Consider the following 25,705-nt stretch of genomic DNA (forward strand, 5'->3'; position numbering starts at 1 on the left):
AAAAAATCTTGCCGCGTGTCACTGTAATTATCTGCTCTTTTAAAATTTTCACTGCGTTTTTACCAGATTTCACTACTTATTTTTTTTTTACTAGCTTTCACTCGGAATTATTGGCCACCGGAATTACATATAGCTACTCAGCACGCTACCTTTCGCACTGTGAATAAATTTCACGCGATTATTTTTGATTTTCGGTATTACTCAAGTAGCGAATTAACTTTCGGGGTGAGATCGAACTAAATGATGACTATTAAACCTTTAAAAGCGACTATACAAAGCTTAGTCAACCCACGCTTTAGTACAAAATGGATTTTACTTAACAAAGGTTAATAAATGTTTAAACAAAGCGCAATTAATAATCCCTATTGTATTATTGAATAAAAACGCTTTGTTTTATATCACACAATATCGTTGAATTCACGCGACCCAGACAATAACCGCTTTTGATAAAAATCTCACTGGGCGCGAATTAGCTTTTCTACAAAATTTTGCCGGTATCACTTTTTCTTTGCACGCACTTTTGTAATCACTTTTAAAAAAATTATATCCTTATCGTCGTCACTGTTATGTATGATTAATCGGGGGAATCTTCAACGTGAAGAGTAATATAAGAGATGCTGCAGTTACGGTAACACTAACTGGAATAAACTACCAGTTCTTTATTCTAACTCGTTTTATACAATAGAAACTCTCCAATGAGATCTAGCATAGATTGAGTACCGTCAAGCGGTGAGTTATACAATTTATATTAAAGGGTTCGGCTAACTGATCGAAAGAATATATAACATTATAGTGCTGACAATGTTCATTTGGGTTTGTCAGATGATCTCCAAGTGGTTTTATGGATATCTTTGCAGAGAAAGAAAGTGTTTCTAATCACCAGGCCTTGGAAAGCCGCAAAGCTGATGCAAAGTAGTATGAAACACTCGTAGGATTAAGACGTGTTTTCTTGCGTTCGAAGATGGTTGAATGCAATATACATAGTAGGCTGAAACGCGTAGCGCAGAAAATCTGATACTGTTTCATTCCTTCACCGAAAAAAAATCAACTAAATCCAGACATACAATTGAACGATGATCCAAACATTCGAAATAAAAATGATGCATCGCTGTCCGTTATCGTTCGTGTCGTTGTACAGGTTATGGGACTCAATCACTGGTGTATACAACACTTCCATTTTGAGCTGGGGGTTCATATTGCCGATGACGATCGTGGTGTCAGGTGGCGAACAGCTGTAGTTGAAGCAACGGCCTTTTATTCTCAACATACACATCCTCTCGTTTATGGCCTTCCAGTCCATCACGCGATCCTGCCTTCTGCCCATAACTACAAAGTCAATTTTTAGCTCGTTGGTTGCTCCACCGTTGTGGTAAAATTGGGCCTTGCGTCAGCGATCTTTCGCACTTTTTTGCCTTTGCGACAGATCTCCTTTAGTGCCATGGTGCAGATCTCTCGGGGTTCTAACCCACAAAACTCAATGTTTTGTAGTACCAGGTGACAAGCATCCATTCCATGTCCTTATTTCGTCCATGCCGATTGCTCCGAGTCGGATTTCCTTGATTGTTCGTAGGATTGTTCCTTGATTGTTCGTAGTAGTAAGTTCGTAGTTCGTGGGTTCCCTTGCAAGGGCCTCGTTACCAAGTCTCGTGATGGAGCTCCCATCTCATCTGTAGTGCCACGACAACACATGTCTTAATTCATCCGCCCGCTTCGGATCAGACGCTGTCGTGAACCGCTCCTACATTCGTGGGCTGGGTTGCGGAATCGTCAAGCCATCAAGAGTCATGGGAAAAGACGCTCAAGACGCATGGCATGAGTTCCTCCTTCCCTGTCGGAATACGACCTTATTTTCCACCGGTGTTGATCACCCGATCTCCGCTAAGGTTCCTGCTGGTACCACGAGGAGGTAGGGATAGGAGTTCCTGGATAAAAGGCTGGGAACCACTATGGGGTTTACTTTATTTTCACAGGTACGCGTAGGTATGACATTATGCATAATCTAGTCTTTCACCAATCACCACCATAATTTAGACACTTTCATTTGATTTTGCTGTATTTGAGTGTCCAAATTATGTATAGCTACAGATGGGGTCCAAAATCGGTTAGTCAATTAGGGCTATCAAAATTTGTCATGGAAGAGTTCAAACGAAATTCCCAAATCAAAGGGCACATATTAGGCTGGTTCGATCGTCAAAAATTAGGTTTATGCTAATTTCATCGCCACCACTAAGCATTTCAAGGTCAATCAGTCATAATCAGTATTGTTAAAATTTTTCATTGAAGAATTGAATCGACATATTCGAATTGAAAAATCACAGATGAAACCTTTTAAATTTTGATTTGGTAATTTCCCAATTTATTTTGAAGGTTTTTGTTGCAATCGATTGGATATATTTCTATGAATCTAGTGGAATAGGGTAACCAACCTATTTTGGACCCCATCAGCAGCCGTACATAATTTGGATACTTGCATTTGGTTACCCTACAGCGAATCGTAAATTTCTTTTGCCCTAAAGCTAAAATATTTGGCATTGTTTTCTCAAAATATTTGCATTGAAGAGTTGGGTGTGCGCAGCTTGGTCGTACGTTAGCTGCTGCCATTATAATTTTCGCTCCGAGACCAACGCAGTTGTACGTCAACCATGCGGTCGTGTCTTGTACACAACCCCGCTGATTGCTTTAACGGGAAAATAGCAGTCACTACACTTTTGTCGGAAAGCCCAATTTCGGAAGCAGTTTTTCGGGCCAAAGCGGGATTCTGTTTATAAAAATGTAAATACTACATTCTTCTTGCCAATCTGAACACAGCAAATATATTATCATGAACAGAATTTTTGTTTTAAACAATAAAACTGCTTTTGAACTTGGCAGAATCGATGACGACTAATTTCACCTTAACAACAGCTTGCACGATAGAGGAAAATCCATCTGTTCTAAAGCTTTGAGAAACTCACAAGCAATGATTTTAATTCGATGACTGTAGAATGAGCATCATTCTATCGTCTCACACTTTTGAATTCCAGCTGACATCGAAAAGGTTTTCTAAGTTTAAAAAAACTCTGAGTTCCGCCTTCTGTCGCAACTAATCACAACCAGTGGCGCCGGTTCATTAGCCAACCGGGTCGACGGAGTCCTGGGAGAAGTCGCTTCCGTCGTGGGCACAATTAGTATGCAAATGAAGTTTCCAATAAACTAAAAATAAATTTATTGCGAACAAAGAATACGTTCGATTGATTTAGTGTCTTCAACCGAAGTGTGTGCCAGTTCTGGAACGAAATATGTACTGCAAGATAAAATTAGTGGAAGATATATACAATGGTAACAAACTTAATATAAAACAAATAACGCGGTGTGAATGTTTTACAATGAACTCGATCTTTAAATTCCAGAGGATGATAATGTTTATGACTAGGCATCATTTCCCTTTTCAAATCGTGAACGTTAGTAGATGAAAGATCCACAAAAAAATGAAAATTTTATTCGAAGAATCGACAATTTTAAACTAACTTTCTGGTTGCTTTATCTTAAAAATGCATGCATATTATTTCAGTTTTTTTTACTTGGCCGCCATAGTAATGTTAAACCATATAACCCACGATTCAAAATGAATTTTTGATACTGAATAATAGTACAAAGAGATAGAAATCTGGTATGTATTTAATCAAAATGTTGGGTTTCCATTCTACAATTTGAATAAAAATAAGAATTCAGAACCAAAGTTTACTGAAACCTAGTTTTCGGAATATATAAACCTTGACAACTTTTTTTTCTTGCACGACATTGTCGAAGAGAGACCTCTTAGCCGTTTTCGTGTTAATTTAATTATACACTTCGAGGGGACTTCATTCAGATATCTACATCTGTTGTTCAGGGTAAAGGGCGCTATTAGGTTTGTGTAGGTCATGATCGCGCTGCGACAAAATTCCAGTTTATTATCGCCGAAGAATATGGCGGGAGTAATAGGTATGCGCTTCTCTACATGGAAGGCTTTCTAATATATTCAAGCGCCGAAAAGGCGAACCTTATAACTAAATTTGCATTGTTTCGTACATGCATTTAACGTTGAAAGCTTTGCATTTTATTACGCTTTACCGTACCATTGAAGCATATCTGACTGAGGCTGGTGATTTTTTAACGCTCGCGGTATGTTGTTCGAGGACTGTACTTTGTACCAATGAGTGGTTTGGTGGAGAGTAAATTCGTTATTTACGTGACTATAAATATTAGTTTGAATTGTTTCGAAGCTTGAATAGATAAAATACTTATTCTGGGTAGGTATTGAACAGGATCAAACGAAAAAAATCATGGTAATGTCTATTGATGAGCATCGCCAACATTGGTTATGTATCCTACTAGTTGTCCTCCAAGTACGGCACAGGGAAAGGCAGTTAAAGTCAAAAAAATCCACAAAATTGTACAGCATTCTAACAGCTGGCTGCGAAGTCCGTTGAATTAAAATCAGTAGTTCCACGTTTCCCCTAAGCTAAACGTTAACAACCTAGGCCTTGCTGCAATATCCTATTAAATCATTTTAAAATGTCTATTAAAACCAATCCGCATACATATAGTCAATAAATCGGCATTAAGTAGTGCAACATGAACCTGCAAAGGAAAAGGTTGTTGACATAAAAAAGTAATGACAAAGAAATTCCAATGTTTATTTGTTTGTTGTTAACTGTAACAGTATTTTTTAAAGCTATTCTTCTTTTGAAACACAATATTGTGCCTTTGTTAAAAGACATATATTTCTGTAAAATAAAACCTGAATTCAAAGTTACAATCAAGTTAAGTATTATCCGTTTGTACTAATGAGGTACAAACCTGCTTTCTTTTGTGTGAAAACTCTACATTTTTCATTCATATGTATGAACTCCACAATTTGCATTCATAGCTATTCTAATGCTGTGCCCTTGGACCATAAAATATGGTATTATGTCCCCTCCCGGTTCGTTAGACGCCGTCGATTGTCTTCGCTGCTGGCTGGATGGCGACTGTTCAGAACGGTTGGAAATTGGAATACTCAGTCACCTTAGAGAAACGAGTTTTGCGTTATCTTCCGGGTTGAAGGTTCGTGATGAAAGTGAATCTTGAAAATTTTAATTTTAAATTTCGCCACTCTAAACTAGATTCTCTGCCGGCCATGTGCCGCAGGCAGCGCAAACTTGCCCGGTCCGGACGATCTAAAATCCGACCGAATCAATTCATCCACAAATACTTATGCAAATTCGCTGGAAAAGAATGCGATCTCGAACCGACAGGCTTCGATTTTTCATGCGTTTTTAAACGCCATTCGAATCATCTGTTTAGTATTCGAATGAAAAATGCAAAACAGCTCGTTCTCTAGGGGTGACACGGAGTAAGATCGCCACATGTAGTCTGAAAATGAGTGATTAAATAGTGCACAAAGAAGTACTGGAGACAATTATTGTATCACTCAGCAACAATTTTTCTTCGACTACAAATTGTTTGCTTATGTTTAGTCTATACTTTGATGTTTTAAGTCTTTATTTAAGAAACACTCACTTGTTTTTTCTGGACGAGTTAAGCCGAATGCAAACGGAGTAAAAGCACCTGCGAAAAACTGAACAATCAAAAATGTTTGAAATTAATCATACTCATGTAAAGTGGGACGTGACTTGTATGTTTGATTTCAAAACAAACAAGTGCTTTACGACGACAGCTACCATGACGTAATTCTAAGGACCTTCCACCGTATTCAGATTGATGCTAGAATGCTGACGAAGAACCTACCAACTTTTAAACTTTTGTCACTCATTAATGTTTGCGCTTTACAACATAATCAACCGGTTTTCTTATTGAAAAAACTTTTAAAATACCATTGTTAGCAACTAAAATGGAGAAATAAAGGGAGTTACCATGATCCGTAATTTCGACAGTTCTAAAATATGAAGACAGACAATAAAGAGACGGCGAAAGGATACCAAGCAGATTAACAAGTGATGGATATAACATGAAAAAACAATGAAAAGGCAAGGAAAAAATTCCAAAACAGCACCAAAAAACCTGATTTAATCCACCTAGTGGTGAAAGGAACCTTTGTTATACGGTCTTACTTGCTATTTGAGATAGAAATCGACACGTTTGGTTTACATGAAATGTTTGGAAATTGAATAAGTTTACAAAATTTGAACCAAATAGAAGCACTTATAAATTTTGATAGTTCCTTTTCTCATGAAATTGTTGTGTAAGTTGTTACTAATGAGGGTAAGTGCAAGTAAAAGTAAGTTGTAAGATGAAATATTATTCTTTAACATATACATTGCGTAGTAAAGGTCTAGTTTATAGGTTTTTGAACTATGCATAATTTCCTGTATTGCCATTCTATTTGATTCACAACAATAAAGTTTTCTCGAATAAATTTCATCAATTTTTATTAACCTGCGGTTACTCACGTTGTTGTATTTTGTACACCATATGTAGGTTTTTGAATGCCATATTGTTATATAGTTACAAATCGTATATTACGTATATACTAACGTATATTCTTCAATAAACTTGTTATGAGCAAAATGTCAGAATTATTCAATGCATTATTACTTTAAATTGTTAGGAAAATAGATTAGCATAAACCGACATCACAGAAACGAAGCAAGTAGCATGTGAGGTGTACCGCAATTGGCCCCAACTGGAATTTTCTTTCGTTTCTTCATATGGAAAAATGGTGTCTGTGTGCAGCAAAACTACCAGCAAATGTAAAATGTTTAAAATGTATCCGTCTGTTGGTAGTCGAGTAATTCGGGGTCAAAATCAGGGTATTTTTTATAATCAAAGTTCTACAGTTCGTAAACAAGGAAACATAGAGGTAGGGGAGTGTCGTCGTGGTTGGGCCACGTTTTGGAATTCGCCCATAAATTTCGTTTCAAAAAGAATTTTGGAAATCAAAATACATCGTTGCAAAGGTCTAAGAATAAGGTATATTTATGGAAAGTTTTGAACTGATTACGTGAAAAATAAAAAAGTTATAGACATTTACGTAAAGACAAAAAATGTTGTCATAGTCGGGCCATGTTGTACAGGTTTGGCCACCGCAGAAAATCTTATAACTAATGTCTTATGTATTGAAATTCTATATAGAGACATAGAAAGAATGAATTCCGTGAACAACGGCTCATATAGGTACAAATATCCTATTTTTACTAATAATGTAATGTATATACTGGACACTATCACTTGTTGTTCTTACAAAATAAAATAAGCATTTACCTTATTCGCCAATCCTATTTTTAATTGCATTTTTGCGAAATTTCGGCGATCTTGTAAAATCAATATTGTTACAATCGCCTTTTCCGAAGTGTACAACTATAATGAAAAAATCAACAAAAGTCTAGGTTTTTATCGTATTAATTTTGCTTTATTCCATCACATTTTACGTGACTGACATTCTCTAGCGATTATTGCGCTTCTGCGCTTAAAATTATGGTGGCCTAAGCATGATTACTCAAGTGGCCCGACCTTTACAAATAGCGCTTTTCTAGTATTTCACCTTAACCTTCCCAAAACCTTACTGAAGGGGATTTTTCTATGGTCTTCGTGTGCAGCACAACACACTTCATACATTTTCAAAATTAATCTCGATAATTGCATTTTATGAATCATTTCTTGAAGAAAAGTTCATTGCGCCTGGAAAACTTTTTTTGTAAGATTTAGTTACTGAATTCAGTACGAGAGTTTTGAATACACAATTGAAACTCACAATATTGTGAAAAGTTAGCTATCACAGTAAGAAGTTTTACAATGGTAGTATCATAGATATCATGAGTTACTAGAACTGTAAAATCGAGATGGTCCGACCATAACAGTGGCCCGACGATAACGACAATACCCTATACTATGTTCAGCAAAGTTGTGTATTTTCATTATTTATACAACTTTGTAATACATGAAAAAGTCATACAACAACTACAAAAAGAGCTAAAATAGAAAAACTGATTTTTCAAATTCATATACAATAAATAAGATCTCTTCGTTGAAGAGATAGAAGGTTACTGTCTTCAGCAAAATTTCTTGTAATAATATGCTCTAAACTTTGCAGAACACATCAATGTGTTATATTGAAACTGAAGGAAAATAATTTTTTTATTTCACTTTTAGGGGGATTAATCAAAATTCAAATTCTACCAGACGATAGAGCTTTCAATTTCAAGAAACTCTTCCAAAGGTTCGATAAACTTAAAACCAAGTTTTCCTAGTCAAAACTCTAGTGCGCACGTTTTCTTTGGTTTTGGGCTATTGTGCGCGCGAGTAACTGTGTTATAAAAGTTGGCGCGAGTGTTCGAGGGTTAATATCTTTTGACCGGTAAAACCAATTCTTATGAAATTTTGCATATATATTCGTAGTGTGAAAACCTCTCGTTTGATATTAAAATAATTGAAATTAGGTTATTTTTCTTGGTTAAAATCATTATAAATTATTGTTAATATTGGTGTGGTGTATTGAATTACTCATAACTTTCAAATTAAACATCCAATCAAAAAACCATTCAATAGTGATCTATCCGGCTATATTACCTGCCAAATGAAACTAATAGCACGTAAATCGGTTTGGCCATCTCTGAGAAACAGGCGATCATTTGAACCTTGTCAAACTGGTTTTTTAAGCATAACTTTTAAATCACTTGTTTGTTTTCAATAAAAATTGGTGTGAAGTTTAGCAATAGTAAGAGCTTTTATTTGGTATTAAGATCGATGAAATCGGTTATGTGGTTCCGGAGAAAATCGTGTCACGTAATTTTCACATTTTTGCTTATAACTTTCAAACTAAAAGTCAGACCACGAAACCATTTAATAGTGATATACTAGGTAAAAATACCTTTCAAACAAAAGTTATAGCAGACGAATCGGTTCAGCCATCTCCGAGAAATAGGCGATTGAAAATTGAAGCGCACACACATACACACATACACACACACACACACACACACACACACACACACACACACACACACACACACACACACACACACACACACACACACACACACACACACACACACACACACACACACACACACACACACACACACACACACACACACACACACACACACACACACACACACACACACACACACACACACACACACACACACACACACACACACACACACACACACACACACACACACACACACACACACACACACACACACACACACACACACACACACACACACAGACATTGCTCATTCGTCGAACCTGATCGATTGGTATATGTGACACGGCCCTCCGGGCCTCAGATCGACTTCGTGTTTTTCGACCAATTCCTAAACCTTTGTTATATTGTATAACAAAGGTAAAAAGACAAAACTATCGTAAGTTTAATTAAACGACGTTTGAAAGCATTAAAAAGACAACAACTGCTAACTGAAGATTATGGAAAAAAGAAGATGACTAGATGACGCATATACGACAGAAAGGCATCAAAAGAACGATGGAAAGGCAGTAAAATGATTAAATTGTTGTTGTCTTGACAACTAAGAGGACGACGATGAAATGGCAAAAAAAAAATATAAAAAGACAACAAAAGAAAAAACGGCGAAACGATGAAAAAACAAGAGACGATAAAAATATGATGAAAAGACGTTGAAAAAAGACTCAGCGCGTGTGTTAATGTGAAGCGAGCGGTGATGCTCAATCGATGTTCTAAACCACGGGCAGCTTCATAACGAGGCCGCCTTTGATGCTATTAAGTGTAACGTGTCGTTGAAGCACGCGCGTTCGTCCGCTCGTTTGCATTAACGTGCGCGCATCGATATAAAAATTCATAGCTTCTAGAGTTTTCATTTCTCCATTTCCAAATTTTGCGTATTTCTTCGAGAAAGATGAACAAATATTTTAAAGTAAAAAAAATCGAGAAAAAAAAGTTCCAACTTTGAAAAAATTGCAATTGTTTATAAAAATGCACTATTTAACTATTGAAAAACAATCGAGAGGAGGTATGGTATACCAATTTTGAAAGCTTGTGGAATAGTGAACACAACTGGTAGAAAGTCATTTTTTGATATTACAAACTATGTTTACAATCAGTATTTAAAAAATAGTGATTTTTTCGGATTACAATACTTTAAAAAATCATATCTTGCGAATTCCAACAGTAACATCGAAATACAAAAATACGTGTCGATTTTTTTTGAACAAAGAATGTAAAAAAATATTCCGAAGAGAAAAAAAAATTTGACTGTAAATTTCCCGTGGAATAACCCAAATGTTTAATGACTTTTCAGAGATGATTCAGGGCGAGACGGCCCCAGCCCGCGAATGTTGCCAGTGCGACCCGCCGTTGAAAGTGCCGGCCACTGTGGAGTAGAGATGGTCGGGTATGAATATTTGAATACCCGAACCCGACCCGTACCCGATCAAGGAAAAAATTGAAAACCCGTACCCGACCCGAACCCGCAAGTTTATTATTTTTGATACCCAAACCCGACCGCAACCCGACGGGTACGGGACGGGCCCGGGTACCCGACCATCTTTAGTGTTAAATGTCGTCAATAGAGATACCCGACCCGACCCATACCCGGTTTCAAAAACAAAAATTAAGAACCCGTACCCGACCCGAACCCGCAAATTATTTTTTTTCAATACCCGAACCCGACCCGAACCCGGCGGGTACGGGTACGGGTGCGGGTTTCGGGCAAATTTTCCGCTACCCGACCATCTCTACTGTGGAGGACAGCCCTCCCCCGTAAAACCCACATCGGTCCGGGTTTATTCGCTTTCCTAGGTTTACCGATTCTTGCTAGTTTTGCCTAGCCCTCGCATTCACTCGCCGGGCTGATACCGGCCGAATAACAAATAGCCTAAATACAAATGGCCGGATTTCAACAGCTCGCCGAAGACCAAATTTGTATTTGGCAGAATCTCGAAAAGCCAAATTTTGGCTAGATCTCGCCGAAAAGTATTTTCTCAAATAATGAATGATAAAAAATGATAAAAATAATGTTTTTACGGTCAAAGTTAAACTGGTTAAGCTATTATCAAAATAATTAAAAGATATTAACGTATGTTTGAGAAAACTATCAAATGATATTTTTTTTGAAACGATGATTCTACAATTGATGAAGGGACGGTAAGGGAAAGTAATGAAGCATTTTTTGGGTATGGAGGGGAAAGAGTGGAAAGGAGGGGGGGGGGGTAATAGGTAGCTACGCTTAACAAGTTGTCGTTGTGACTCTTATCTTTTGTCCAATGCTGGAAGGTGCATGGGTCGAACCAAGCTATAATCAGAGATTATAACCGGATTTGAACCTACAACACCTGCCAGGGCGTGTGGCTCGCTGGTACCCGTGTACCTTTAAACCATAGAGGCCTTCATCAATTGTAGAATCATCATTTCAAAAAAAATATTAATACATGCCTGACCGCATTTCAAGGTCATGACTAAAATCACGAGTTTGGTCAATATCAAATGATAAAAGAAAAAAAGCATTTTATTCTGGCGCCGTATTTATTTGTAGTGCAAATAGTAAAGCATATATGATTGATGAGTCTCCCGAAGAAATCACCTCTATTGTGGTGCATGCATTTTTCTAGGTTTACTGAATAGTAGGGGTATTCCTTAGTTGAGTCCGACCGAGCGACAGCGAGTAAAGGCAGTATATATCCAACATTTGCGTAGGTCGAACACTCGGCTATTGTGATTCTATTAGATCTGCTATACCATTTATCATTTAATATTCCATCCAATTGAGTTTAGGTTATGCGTGATTCGGCCATTGATTCGTAGGTAATCCGATTCACCACATAATTAATGCTTTTTTAAACTAAGTCGATTGAAACTGTTGCAAGCCAACAGTAGGTTGCCTACCAAAGTTACAATTTGAGTTTTATTACACTCTTGTCATGGCATTTAAAACCAAAATTGGTCTTGGAAACTGCCATAAAAGTATAATAAAACATACATTGTTGCTTGGGTAACTTCCATTATGCCTACCATACATTATGCTTTCGGCACATTATACCAATTTTCCATTATGCCTGTCATCCACTGTACCTAACGTCCATTATGCCTAACGTCCATTATGCCTACCGCCCATTATGTCTATTGTCCATTATACCTGCCGCCCATTATACCTAGCGTCCATTATGTCTATCATCCGTTATACCTATCGTCCATTATGCCGGTTGTCCATTATGCCGGTTGTCCATTAAGCTTAACGTTCATTATGCCTAATGTCCATTATGTCTAACGTTTGTATGCCTACCGTCCGTGTGCCTAATGGGATACACTCGATGAAGAGAAAATGAAAAAAGCAAACCAACGATAAAAAATGGCAAAAAAGAATTCAATTTTAGAGCAACATGCGAAAAGGGCTTATCTGTAAATGAAAGATTCCCTTCGTATCTTCTCTCTTCCGCTTATCATGGCGATGCAAATGTACTTGATTGGAATAATTTTGCATAAAACGGTTGCTGGCATTATTAGCTAGCTAGTGATTAAGAAAAATTGCATTCGAATGCATTATTTCGATGTGATAGGCGTAAAAGAGGAGACACGAAGAGAATCTCTTATTTGCACATAAGCCTTTTTCACAAGATACGTGAAAATGGCAACAAAAAGGCGCCATCAAGAGAAACGGCACAAATGACAACAAATCGCTAAACGAGACAAAAAGACAAGACGATGATGTAAAGATGCCAGAAAGGTAGACATTAAATAAACGAGAAACAACTAATACATGTTAGTTGTTTTAGACAACGATAAACGATAAGATGGCGACAGGAAAAGGTGACAGAGAACAGAGTAAAACTAAAAACAATAGACGAACCAACCAAAACATGAAAAATGAAAGATCAAAGACGGAAAAACAAAAACTAATATCAAATGATGAAAGAGCAAGAACAAAAGTCGAGATTGGATTCAACCAAATATTTATATCCTTCAAATACTACTTACAAGCAGCGTTTTGGACAGAAGTTTCATAAGCCAAATAGAAGAACAAAAAGGTGGCAGATATGTTCAAGCATATGAAACTGTTAAAGTTCGCTAAGAAATGTCTGGTTTGACAAGCTGTCTGCACATGTACTTCAAAAGCGACATTTTCGTTACAATTGGGACTGTCTTGTCAAGCAGAAAATATATGGGAAGGAGTATCTGCAAAAGCAGTCGCTGCCTTTCCTGACACGTTTGTTCCGTGCTGTTTTGGTTGGATTTGGCATTCTGTCCTTACGGAACAAAAGCCATGGATTACCGCCAACAAGGTTCAGGTGGTGCCCAAGAACACCTACAGAGCCTCATTACTTTAATCAATTTACGTTTACCAAATTTTATCGTAACAACCTTTATGTTCTAAAATAAACTTGAAATACTTTTATTTTTTATGATCAATTCTCAGTTTATAAGCAATGATTTCAAATTTAGTCCCTTATTTTAAAATTAATCCACTTTACAAAACATCCCGATCAAATAAAAATATCAAATTTATAACAGGATAAGTTCTAAACAACAAGTTTTTTCTAACAAAATCTTCTTTCTGTTTTGTTATAAACTTGGTCTCATTAGTAGTTAAAATAACAAAAATTGTAACAAAATTTGCTCTAGGCATATCACAAATATATCAAGTTATGATATAATTTGATCTAGTTTATATCAAAATGAGTTACAAAAATCAGTATTTTGTCCTGCTGTAACCAAATTGTAATAAAGCATGTTATAAGTAACGAGATAGAATCTTGGTAGAACATTTTGTGTGTCGTAAGTTTTTCTATCACATTTATAACAAAGTTTGATAGAAGTATCAACTTGAGCTACAATTCTTTAATATTGTTGTTACAATCATCTGATCGGGATGTTTTGGATTAAAATAATTAATTTCATCATAGAGTTGCATAGCATTATGGCGCTAATCATGTTAAGTCGAATCTCATCGTATACAAATATGTACTAACGAATGTGAATTGTTTACACATAATCTGCAGTACGTATATCGCCTCCAAAGTAGTACGCATATGCTGGTGCAACTAATGCAATTTTTTAGATATATATCGGTACATATTTCTTATTTGTTACTTTGATATACGTACGAAAACGTTGGCTGGGTTTAGTTTACTCTACTAGCAAAGTAGAATTAGAAGTAAATTTTCGTCTCTTTTAATAATTGAATTCCGGTTTTATGAGAGAATATTTTAACCCCTAGATTGTCTGTATCATTTTTAGTACCGTATTTTTTGTATTTTTCAATATTTTTTCACCACATTTGGAAACTCATCCACATATATCTTCTAATTTAATAATTACGACAATTTGTACGTGGCTATATTGCTTCAGTCCAACCTACTATTTTTTTAACATTTAATTTTACAGTTTTCATATTTTTATCGTGCTTTAAAATAAATTGTAATAATTATAATATTTTTCAAAGGATTTCAAATGGGCAATGGAAATATGTTCATTGAAAGGCGAAGAATGATTGTTCGAAAAATTAATAATCATTCTGCGCACCCGATGAATGGCGCAATTTGTGCTATGCCCAAAATGAACGGTCCTACCCCAGACTGATGATTTTCATTTTATAGCCTTTTTTGCACACTATTATCAACGTCGCCTTCCTTAATCCGCATTTTTCCCAAGGAAAACAATTCAGTCAATGGAAACGTTATCGCTGCGCTCGCTGCGGTGGCACCAGAATGTGATTTTCTATTCAGAAATGAATTAGATCGTCACGAGCTGAATCGTGCCATCGTCTGATTCGCGAAAAAATAAGATTTTTTTTATGATTATTTTGATAGTTTGTTACTATGCACTGCCTGTAGAGTTTCGGTAGAGTGGTCCAAAATTACCAGTTTAAAATTTATTCTATTTAGACCGATGGTCGCCGGTCTTATCCCGCCACTCAGTTTTTGCTTCGCCTACCTACCTTTTGAATATTCCGATGTCGAACTTTACTGTAACACATAGACTAACATCGTGTTGGGGACTTCGAAGCTAAATAATACTGGTTGGGCGAGTCTGAGCTATCCTAAAATTTATGCCCCAAGCGAATATTTGCTCTTCAGACCAGCAGGCGTTGTTAAGCTCGTCCTCAAACACCCACTCCTATCCGTCACACCAGCCACCCATCGTGTATCCGTATCGGATGTATCGCATTTCGATTTAATTTTTGACGAATGACAGCATCTGTGTGTTGATGGTCAGCATCATTTATGATGATTGAAATGAGATCAGGTTTGACTGCTCAGAAGGAACAGGTTTTCATCGCCCGTCGAGGGCGAGGTGGCTTTGACCCAATACAAACGACAAAGCGACGAAAAAAGATGAGCATCCTGCAAACAATGTAGAGTAGACAATTGGTACCCGATGACGAAAGTTAATCCTTGTATTTAGAACTTTATGTGCTCAATGTGGGATGCTGCTTTCGAGAAATATTTTACGCAGAGGCAATACCCTTTCTAGACTGGCTCTATGAATGAATCATGAATGGAAAATTGTATTTGTTGCGAAGAGTTAAGCAATAATTTATGAGTAACCTCAAAGTTGCTTTTATTATCAAGTTTTGAATCAATGTAAATAACGGAATACAATGGTTAAAAATATTAAAGTTCACAGCTCTTGGAAAACGATTTATTCGATGGTTTCACTACAGCTTTCAGTCCAAGGTTTTAAGTTATTCACAAACCTAATCTATTCCGAAGATCGCCAAATTGCCGCCCACGGACAGCACGGACTTAAAATGATTTAGATGTGGCCTCTCAGATCGATGCCACGAAAATACCAAAAAAGCGTCATCCCAATTTCTAAAATGATTTCAAAAACCAACGAAATTGATGATCGCTCATATCTGACTCTGACAGTCTTATTTACATTGCCAATAGGCTTTTCAACAGTTTCATTTAATTGATTAGTTTTTCTTGTCATCCTAATTTTTGCCATGTTTTGTCACGAACTTCTAGAGCAAGACTTCTGATAATATGCAAAATTCAAAAATTACCATTTGGAAATAAATAAGAAAAATGAACCGAAGAAGCCGCTTCGTTAGTCCATACTTCGGTTTTATTGGTAGGCATAGAATGCTTGCCACGGGTGACGATGGGGTTAAGCCGAATGGGATCTAGAAGCAGATCAGTATGTTTTTTTCTCTCTAAATTATATCATCCGCATTCAAGCTGAAAGTTGTCACTCCACTGTTTAGCCGCGTGAACCTTCTCGCGTGATGTTTTAGCATTGAACGTGCGACGGGGCTAAACAAGTTTTTTTCGGGTTGTTTGTGCATAGGATGAGCAGGAAGAAGCGACGATCCATGCCGAAGACTTTCCGAACGGAAAGGAAGGAGCTCGCGATTACAGTGTTCTAATGTCGCACTATAAAAGCCGTTACGTAGTTGAGAGGATACTGCATTTAGTTCTGCCTTGGTGGAGCTTGGATCAAGCTTTCGGCAGAGATCGAATATTCTAGTTTGTACTGCTAACGATATCAACTAACAAAACGATGAAATTTGTAATTTTGGTGAGTATCGATAGTGAATGTAATAAACCAGGAGGAAAAAAAATCAGTTAAAAAGTTAATAATTTAGTGAAGTAATATTCGAACATTGAAGTGTCAATTTGTGATTGTGAAGGATATATGGCAGGATGTGATACTTATGCAAAGCGAAATTGTGTGTATTACAGTTGGCGGTTTTGGGTTGTGCGCTCGCCCAGGGGCAAGAGCTGCGAGGGAGCGACGGGCGTTATTACCCGGAGCTCTACCAAGGCAAATGGAATGATGGAAAGTATCGGCCAGATAACAGTGGAGCATATCGTCCTGATGGATCAGGACAATATAGCGGCAAATATGTTCCTTACGTGTGAGTAATCTGCAATCATTCGAATTTTTAGTTTGTGTACTGAAGTGTATAAAAAATTGAAATGCAGAGATAGCAAATATGGTGTGGGTGGACAAGGAGGAGCTGGAGGCTTCGGCGGCCAAGGAGGACGTGTCGGTGGTAGCGGTGGTCGCGGTGGAGCTGGATCCGGTGGAGGAGTCGGCAGTGGTAATTCGAGTAGCCACAATAAATTCAATGACAAAAAAATATACAGATCTCTCTTCCCTAGGTTCTGGATTCGGATCAGGTGCAGGAAAGGGATCCGGATTTGGTGGTGGATCAGGAGCAGGAAAAGGAGCTGGTTCGGGAGCCGGAAAAGTATCAGGTAAGTTAAGCAAATTGTACCTAAACAATTCATTTGACTAGTTTTTAATTAGCCACAGGTTCAGGAGTGGGCTCTCGGTTAGGAGCTGGATCTGGATCTGTTAATGGTAAGTTTATTTAAAATGTGTTTTCCGGAGCATAATCATTGAAAAACTCTCTCAGTAGCAGGACTAGGATCCGGTTTAGTAGCTCCCAAGCTGGGATCAAGCAGTGGATCACTCTCGCCCAGCAAATCCTCCTCGGGCAGCGGCTTGGGATGGGATCGCATCAAGGAGCAAGTTAAGCAGTACAATCAGGATGGTTACTTCTACCGGTATCTGACCGAGCAGGAATCTCAGATCGCCGAATCTGGACGTATCGAAAATCGCGATACTGACAATGAGCTGCTCCGTGCCAAGGGTTTCTACGAATACGTTGGCACTGACGGCGTGAAATACCGCGTCGATTACACCGCCGATGAGAACGGATTCGTTCCACAAGGTGCCCATCTGCCCACCCCTCCACCAATCCCAGAGGCCATTTTGCGAGCGCTTGAGTATGTGAGAAAGTTGCAGCAGTAAATGAAATTTTCACTTTACTTTTTGCAATCCGACTTGTTTGTGTTCCGAAACTGTGTGATTTAATTTTGCTCTTATTAAAGACCGAAAATCTTAGTATTATTGATATTTTAATACTCTCGATTACGACACCCATATTTCTTCCGGTTTTTTACTACCATCCAAACTCAGCAAGGAGACTGTTAGCTAAAAAATGAAAGGTAATAAAAATTGTTCGGACATTGGCCAGGATATATCATGCTAAAAATAGGGGAAAGGCAAAACAAAGTAACGTATTAATTTTGTTTCGGTAGTGGGTGAAATTATTTATAACAAACTCGCGTCGAACACTTCAGGAATATATCTAGTTTTGTTACAAATCGATCTAGTTTGTAGATATCTTAAATAGTTATCGACTAGTCCAAACGGATATCTTAAATGTATTATAGGTTGTTGTAAGTAACAAATAGAGATATAATTTGTGAGAGAATTAATTTGTTGTAAGTATGTACACATATCCAAAACCGGCGTCATCAAGATTGCTCCATAAAAATTTGTTGCAACGAGGAACTTAAAAGTTTATGTTGATCATTTGTCCTTTGTCGACTGGTGTTTTACATCAACTGCTTGGTATTTTGGCTATACAGTCAAGGAATTTTACTGGACGTATTTGTATCTATTCACACCAACGTTTCGATCCATGTTTGGACTTCTTCAGGACTTCTAAGAAAGAGTTGTACATAAGATGTCTTTATGCAAATATTATTTACTCTAAAACAAATACAAAAGTATCTGATCTATACAAAATTTGAATTATTTGAAAAATTTGATCATTAAAAAATTACAATGTTGCAGTAGATACTTTCAAATATTGTTGGTTTTCAAACACCCAGACGAGAAATACCACAAAAGTTTTCAAATTACCTGAACTTTAAGTTCTTGAACAATAAAAATATAAAAAATGTTCTTTTTGGGAAAATTGAGTTTACATGATTCGATCTCTATACACTTTTTTTGGAAACAGACCCATCATTAATCTACAATTTCTGCAAAGACAGTGTTTTATTTCGTCAAGCTACTTTCAAAAATGGTTTTTTTAAATTTTTAATCGACATCTGTTTCGAGACAGACGCATGCAAATGTAGCAAGCGTTGATGTGAATAAATAATTATCTCATATAGGTGACATTTCGACAAGAATGGAATGTTCTGAATTTGGAATTCATCGAACAAGGTCTACGTTATAGTCTCATCTCTTCAGTAGTTGTTTTTCCTTAATCTAAGTTGGACCCCCATCAGAGGTAATGTGCCTAGATGTTGTTGCTGGGAAGACATTCGTATAAGCGACACATTTGATTTTGCTATATTATGCGCCTGGCTGAACGGATGGAGATCGACCATTAACCGCATAACCAAGGTTAAGTCTACGTCTAAGTCTAAGTCCAAAACTAAATCCATATTTAAGCTGAACTTCAGATCCAAGGTGAGGCTCAAATCAAGTAACGCCAGATCTGAAGCCCAAGCCAAAACTAAGGCAAACCCTAGTCTAAGGGCAAGTCCAAGCCCAACAGTAAACCGTACCCGCAAATTAAAATTTAAATGTTTGTTTATGTGTTGTTGATTTATTTATTTATTTATTCTCAATTTCGACTGAAAAAGCTTTCGATTAACAGTAGATCCCAATTTTTTAAATTAACTTATTAAAGTTTGGTTATGTCAGATTTTTTTTGAGAAGCCCCACTCCTCTACAAATATTTGCTGGGAACGCCCCTTATGTATACACTGCAATTTGATTCATTTATAACGTACATGCATATTATTCAGATGATATCGATTTCAAGCGATTTTTTGTAAATTACGCTCAAGTCGCTTTTTACGCGAAGGATATGTTCCGCGTAAAAAAACCGCGTGAATTCCAAAATTCGCGTAAAAAACCGTGTAAATTCCGAAATTCGCGTAAACATAGACGCGTAAAAAACAAACCGCGTAAAAAGCGACTTCAGTGTATGTTTTTGTTATTTATTTAAGGGGTTATATACAGTTAGAATTTTCGAAAATTCGATTTTCTGTTTATATCATTTTCGTAGTGCATATATATTTAAGTATGCACACAGAAAATTTCATACCAATCCGGCAAATATTAACGAAGTTAAACGCATATTTGTAAAGACGTGTCAGAGCGATTGCAGAAGAAACGCGAAACTTTGAACGCGCGTTTCTCAAAACCGTGTTTTAAAAGTTGGTGAGCAAGATTTCTCGAAAACGGCTGAACCGAATCACTTCAAATTTTGACAGAAGTATTCTAAGGATATATTCTACAGATTAATCGAAAGTTTTTCCTTACCGATTGATATTTTTTTTATTTTATGGACAACTAGCTAACCCGACAAACTTCGTATTGCCACAAATTAACCTGTGTTGTACATAAATCATGAATCTCGGATGATCTTTGTCACAATCTCGAGTTTTGCAAGCCCACTGGGGGCGCTTCCGACGGCGGGTCAGCGGCAACACTCGCGACCGTCTCGTCCTGAATGATCTAGTGTTACTATAGATAATTTTTGTGGTCTTGTATTGACTAATGTTTTATGGAAGTCTCGAATTTCTCGAGTTCGATTAGTTTTTGAGTTTCGTAAAAATTTCTGTTTTATTTGTATGAGAGTCAATATCCCCCTACCACAGGGGTGAGAGGTCTCTAACTATCGTAAAATAAATTCAAGACTCCAAAATCTCCCACATGCCAAATTTGGTTCCATTTGCTTGATTAGTTCTCAAGTTATAAGGAAATTTGAATTTCATTTGTATGGGAGCTCCCCTCTTAAAAGGGGAAGGGGTCGTAATTCACCATAGACAAAATTTCTGCCATCTAAAACTCCCACATGCCAAATTTGGTTCCATTTGCTTGATTAGTTCTCGAATTATGAGGAAATTTGTGTTTCATTTGTGTAGAAGCCCACTCGCTTAAAGCGGAGAGGGGTCCTAATTCACCATAGAAAATATTTTTACCTCCAAAAACCTCCACATGCCAAATTTGGTTCTATTTGCTTGATTAGTTCTCGAGTTATGAGGAAATTTGTATTTCATTTGTATCGGAGCCCCCCCTCCTAAACTGGGTAGGGGTCCCAATTCATCATAGAAAAAATTTTTGTCTCCAAAAACACCCACGTGCCAAATTTGGTTCCATTTGCTTGATTAGTTCTCGAGTTATGAGGAAATTTGTATTTCATTTGTATCGGAGCCCCCCCTTCTAAACTGGGTAGGGGTCCCAGTTCATCATAGAAAAAAATTTTGTCTCTAAAAACACCCACGTGTCAAATTTGGTTCCATTTGTTTGATTAGTTCTCGAATTATGAGGAAATTCGTATTTCGTTTGTATAGGAGCCCCTCCTTTTAAAGTAGGGAGGGGTTCTAATTCACCATAGAAAATATTCATGCCCTAGAAAACTTTCACATGCCGAATTTGGTTTCATTTGCTTGATTAGCTCTCGAGTTATGAGGAAATTTGTATTTCATTTGTATAGGAGCCCCCCCTCCTAAAGTGAGGAGGGGTCCCAGTTCATCATAGAAAAAAATTTTGTCTCCAAAAACACCCAAGTGTCAAATTTGGTTCCATTTGCTCGATTAGTTCTCGAATTATGAGGAAATTTGTATTTCGTTTGTATAGGAGCCCCTCCTTTTAAAGTAGGGAGGGGTTCTAATTCACCATAGAAAATATTCATGCCCTAGAAAACTTTCACATGCCGAATTTGGTTCCATTTGCTTGATTAATTCTCGAGTTATGAGGAAATTTGCATTTCATTTGTATAGGAGCCCCCCTTCCTAAAGTGGGGAGGGGTCCCAATTCATCATAGAAAAAAATTTTGTCTCCAAATACACCCACGTGCTAAATTTTGTTCCATTTGCTTGATTAGTTCTCGAGTTATGCGGAATTTTGTATTTCGTTTGTATAGGAGCCCCCCCCCCCCCTCTTAAAGTAGGGAGGGGTCCTTATTTACCATAGAAAACATTCTTGCCCTCGAAAACTTTCACATGCCAAATTTTGTTCCATTTGCTTGATTAGTTCTTCAGTTATGAGGAAATTTGTATTTCATGTGTATAGGATCCCCCCCTCCTAAAACGGGGAGGGGTCCCAATTTATCATAGAAAAAATTGTTGTCTCCAAAAACACCCACATGCCAAATTTGGTTCCATTTGCTTAATTACTTCTCGAGTTATGAGGAAAATTGTGTTTCTTTGGTACAGGAGCCCCCCCTCTTAAAGTGGGGAGGGATCCTAATTTACTATAGAAAATATTCTTGCCCTCGAAAACCTTCACATGCCAAATTTGGTTCCATTTGCTCGATTAGTTCTCGAGTTATGAGGAAATTTGTATGGAAGCCCCCCCTTTTAAAGAGGAGAGGAGTTATAATTCCCCTTATAAAGAGGGGAGGGGTCTCAATTGACCATAGAATAAATTCTTGTCACCGAAAATACTCACATGCCAAATTTTGTTCTATTTGCTTGTTTAAATTATGCTTGTTGTCGAATTATGCAGAAATTTGTGTTTCATTTGTATGGGAGCCCCCCCTCTTAGTGGGGGGAGGGGTTTCTAACCATCACTAAAACCTTTCCTGGCCCCAAAAAACCTCTACATGCATATTTTCATGCCGATTGGTTCAGTAGTTTTCGATTCTATAAGGAACATACGGACAGACAGACAGAAATCCTTCTTTATAGGTATAGATTTAGGGGCAAAATTTGCCCCAAAAATCGATTTTTTATGTTTAACAAGCCGCCATTTCGTCAAAAATGATTAGATTGCTAAATCCTTCGATCAATCTATGGATAATATATTTTATCACCGATTCCTTTTTGGTTTTTCGATTTGCGATGATTCAGTCCAAAGATATCGTGCTCACCGCAAGACTCATTATTTTAGAAGAGTTCTAGGAGATTAACTATAGCAGCTATTTAAATAACTTTTTTCAAAAACAAAATATGTTAAAATACACCCAAAAGCTGCTGTAAGATGTATACAAATTTTTACTTTAATCAATTAAAGAGTTTTTTCTAGAAAAATTCTAGAAAAATCCACTTTTTTAGCCTCCTAACTGTATATAACCTCTTAACTTGTAAAAAGTTGCACAAGTAATATTTCAGTTTAGGGAAAAAATCTTTGCATTCTTGACTGTCACTATAAAGTAGTTCAAAACTTTTTTTTTCAATTATGAGCTCCCGCGAGCACAACGTATATTCGAAATGTGTTGGGATACCTTTTGCCGGATTCTCTTCAACACTTCGGTCTGGTTGTCTGTGGTATCACCTTGGTTCTATATCGCATACAAGCCGGAAGATGACCTGTATCTGCTCTGCTTTATGGAACGTACGGTAATTTATTCATATATAATTGATGCGGTTATTTGACATTCTGAATTTTAAAGCTTTTAACCATAATACTAATATGAATCAGCAAACACAATAAAGACTGATTCTTTTAGCAGCATCTTTCGAGCGCAGTTTTGCTGCTTGTGACTTAAATCTATCACAATTCACAATCTTTTCATTCTGGTTTAACTCTGCTTATACCAGCATTTTCGTCGATTGTAATCAATGACAGTGTCATCCGTTTATATCTGTTTTCAATATCAAGATTGCAGCCATGAAATTCTCTTCCAGGATTTAGTCTGGCATATTCATCAATCAAGATACGGAATTAGTATGTATAATCCTGCAAGAAAATAACAGAAATGACAACATAAATTGTCAATTTTGGCCTATATGATACCCTTTTTTGTTTCAAAAAAGGGTAACACATAGGCACATAGGCATAGGTTTTTTTGCCGTTGAAAAGAGTACCTACTAGCTTTAGGTACCGTCATTCGGGGCGAGATTGTGCCAAAAAAGCATATGGTTTTGTTCTTTAGCTCAGTATACATACAATTTAGGAACTAAGTTGATTTCAAACCTGTCAATATTAGTAGTATTGTTCAATTAACAACTACCGTAGAGATGGTTTAGTTACAATGAAACCTAAATTTACTGGAAGTGCATGAACTTTGGCACAATCTCACCCCATCTAGGGGGTGACATTGTGCCACAAACATAAAGTTAAGCTAAAAACATAAACAATGAACATTAGCATGTTTATGAACAATACACATAAATATCAGTATAAAATAGTTCATATGAAGCCGTCCATGAACTAAGTGGATTATTAGAGGCAGGGGGTCGGACAAAAACAACGCATCATACAAAAAGTATGAACGAAAATAACCCGGGGAGGTCTGAAATAACTAAAACTGAGCTCGTAGTCAATGAACAGCCTTTATATAGCCAGTAGCGTTTCTAGGGGTAACAAGGGGGAGATATATGAAGGGGTGTGTCCTAAGGGGGGCATACCTATTTGATTATTTAACCAAAGATACCATTACTTCGTTCGAGAACCCGCGGCCGAAGAACTTATGGCCTATACCACCCCCTCCCCCATCCTTAAAACTGGCAGTTTATAGACAGTATAATATATTCGTCTTATATTAGAGTGTGTATTCAAAGCATCTGAAAATTTCAAAGAAAAAGTAAAAATTAGTTTAAATTATTTAGCAGACCTACGATGCTATTTGCTCCAAAATGGATGATGCAATCTAATCTGTCAAAACCTTGTGCTCAATAGTAATGAATGTGAGTGTACTGCTGTATATTGACGTATTTTTGTTGTGTATGTGAAATCCACAAATTGGATCGATCATTATGGTTTGGCACAATCTCACCCCCGTGAAGCTCGAAAAGTACAAAGTTTCGAAAAATATTATTTTCGTAATCAAAACTTATCCAACGCATAATAATCTTTCAATACATTGTAAATGATTAGTTTATATACCTTCAAAATAGCAAGTTGATGCGATTTCTTGTTTGGGTTGGTTTATGCGGGACATTATTTACAAGCGTTATTTCCGAGTATTTTTGAACGCGAACTTTGAAACCCTGTTTAGGCTAAATAGTTTGCTAATATTATCTGTGTTCCATTCTAAGTTATGAATAAATATGTTATGTTCATCATCATTTAGGTCACCACTTTCTATAGATATAATAAATTTTCACAAATAAACATTTTTGGTTTTTGGCACAATCTCACCCCCGTGGCACAATCTCACCCCGGATGGCGGTACAAGCAATTTTAAACTGATTAACCTTTTTTGAATGGACATTACCACTGCGACCAGTATGTTGATCTATTGTGGTATCATCAAGATATCTTTTGTCCACGTGTCCGTATTCTGTTCTTTGTTTTTATTTTTGCAATATCGGCTATAAAGTGAGCAAACTGTTTATTATCTGTGCTGTGAGGCTATCTTGAATTTGGTCGCCATGTTGGAATTTATCAAAAATCGCCGTTTTCATCATGATGAACTAAATGAAACAGTTATTATCAACAGCAATTCATAAAAACACGTGTCGTATTTTTATGTGTTCCAATCTTGTTTACGTTTTGTGCATTTACAGCTTTTTAGAAAACTTTACACCCGTTTTTGTCATTTGGCTAACATTCCCTACATTCGGAGGTTGATTGGCCACCGCCTCTGCATCTCGCCCATCACTATAAAAGCTGTGCCCAGTTCGTGTGTATTGCTGCAGCCCTGGTAGATGGTATGACCATCGTTCCTTTCTAGCATACCTCCTGCAGTGCTACGATGTCGAACTTGCGGCTCTTCACTTCTTAAGAAAGCACGTGGGTACTTCCGAGGTAATTTAGAGACCGACAGTTTCATGTTCCTAAAATTGCCAATCGTTAGTCCGTTTTCGTCAGCTGGGTCTTTGCGAATTGTTCCGGTTAGAGTTATTATTACTTACGGAGTCCATTGGTTTGATTTTCTAGTGGTTCAGGCTTGCCAAGCCCGCAACCAGCTTCTCAGTATCGCCGAAGGGCCAACGTAGCTCGAAGGAGCCCTCGTCCCCTATCAGCATACGACCTTGAGTGCCACCGGGGTTGGTTACCCGATCTTCATCGACGTTGCTCGTATCCCGGCTGGTACCATGAGGAGGTAGGGGT

General features: G+C 37.3%; 2 protein-coding genes across 2 annotated transcripts in view; one reads left to right on the top strand and one right to left on the bottom strand.

The window, feature by feature from the left end:
- LOC128740689 (uncharacterized) overlaps positions 1-25,705 on the bottom strand; it is a 68,944-nt gene that overhangs the window by 21,423 nt on the left and 21,816 nt on the right. The window lies entirely within an intron of this gene.
- On the top strand, positions 16,445-17,704 carry LOC128744603 (pupal cuticle protein 36a-like). Its single transcript, XM_053841736.1, has 6 exons — positions 16,445-16,462; positions 16,627-16,802; positions 16,870-16,988; positions 17,050-17,154; positions 17,204-17,251; positions 17,310-17,704. The coding sequence occupies exons 1-6, from the start codon at positions 16,445-16,447 to the stop codon at positions 17,702-17,704; spliced, it is 861 nt and encodes a 286-aa protein (XP_053697711.1).

Source organism: Sabethes cyaneus, chromosome 3 (genome assembly GCF_943734655.1).
Source record: "Sabethes cyaneus chromosome 3, idSabCyanKW18_F2, whole genome shotgun sequence".
In the NCBI taxonomy this organism is placed as follows: domain Eukaryota; kingdom Metazoa; phylum Arthropoda; class Insecta; order Diptera; family Culicidae; genus Sabethes; species Sabethes cyaneus.

Coding starts and splice junctions, on each gene's coding strand:
- LOC128744603 (XM_053841736.1), top strand. Junction 16,803..16,869: donor GGCAAATATGTTCCTTACGT/GTGAGTAATCTG, acceptor ATTGAAATGCAG/AGATAGCAAATATGGTGTGG. Junction 17,155..17,203: donor AAAAGTATCAGGTAAGTTAA/GCAAATTGTACC, acceptor AATTAGCCACAG/GTTCAGGAGTGGGCTCTCGG.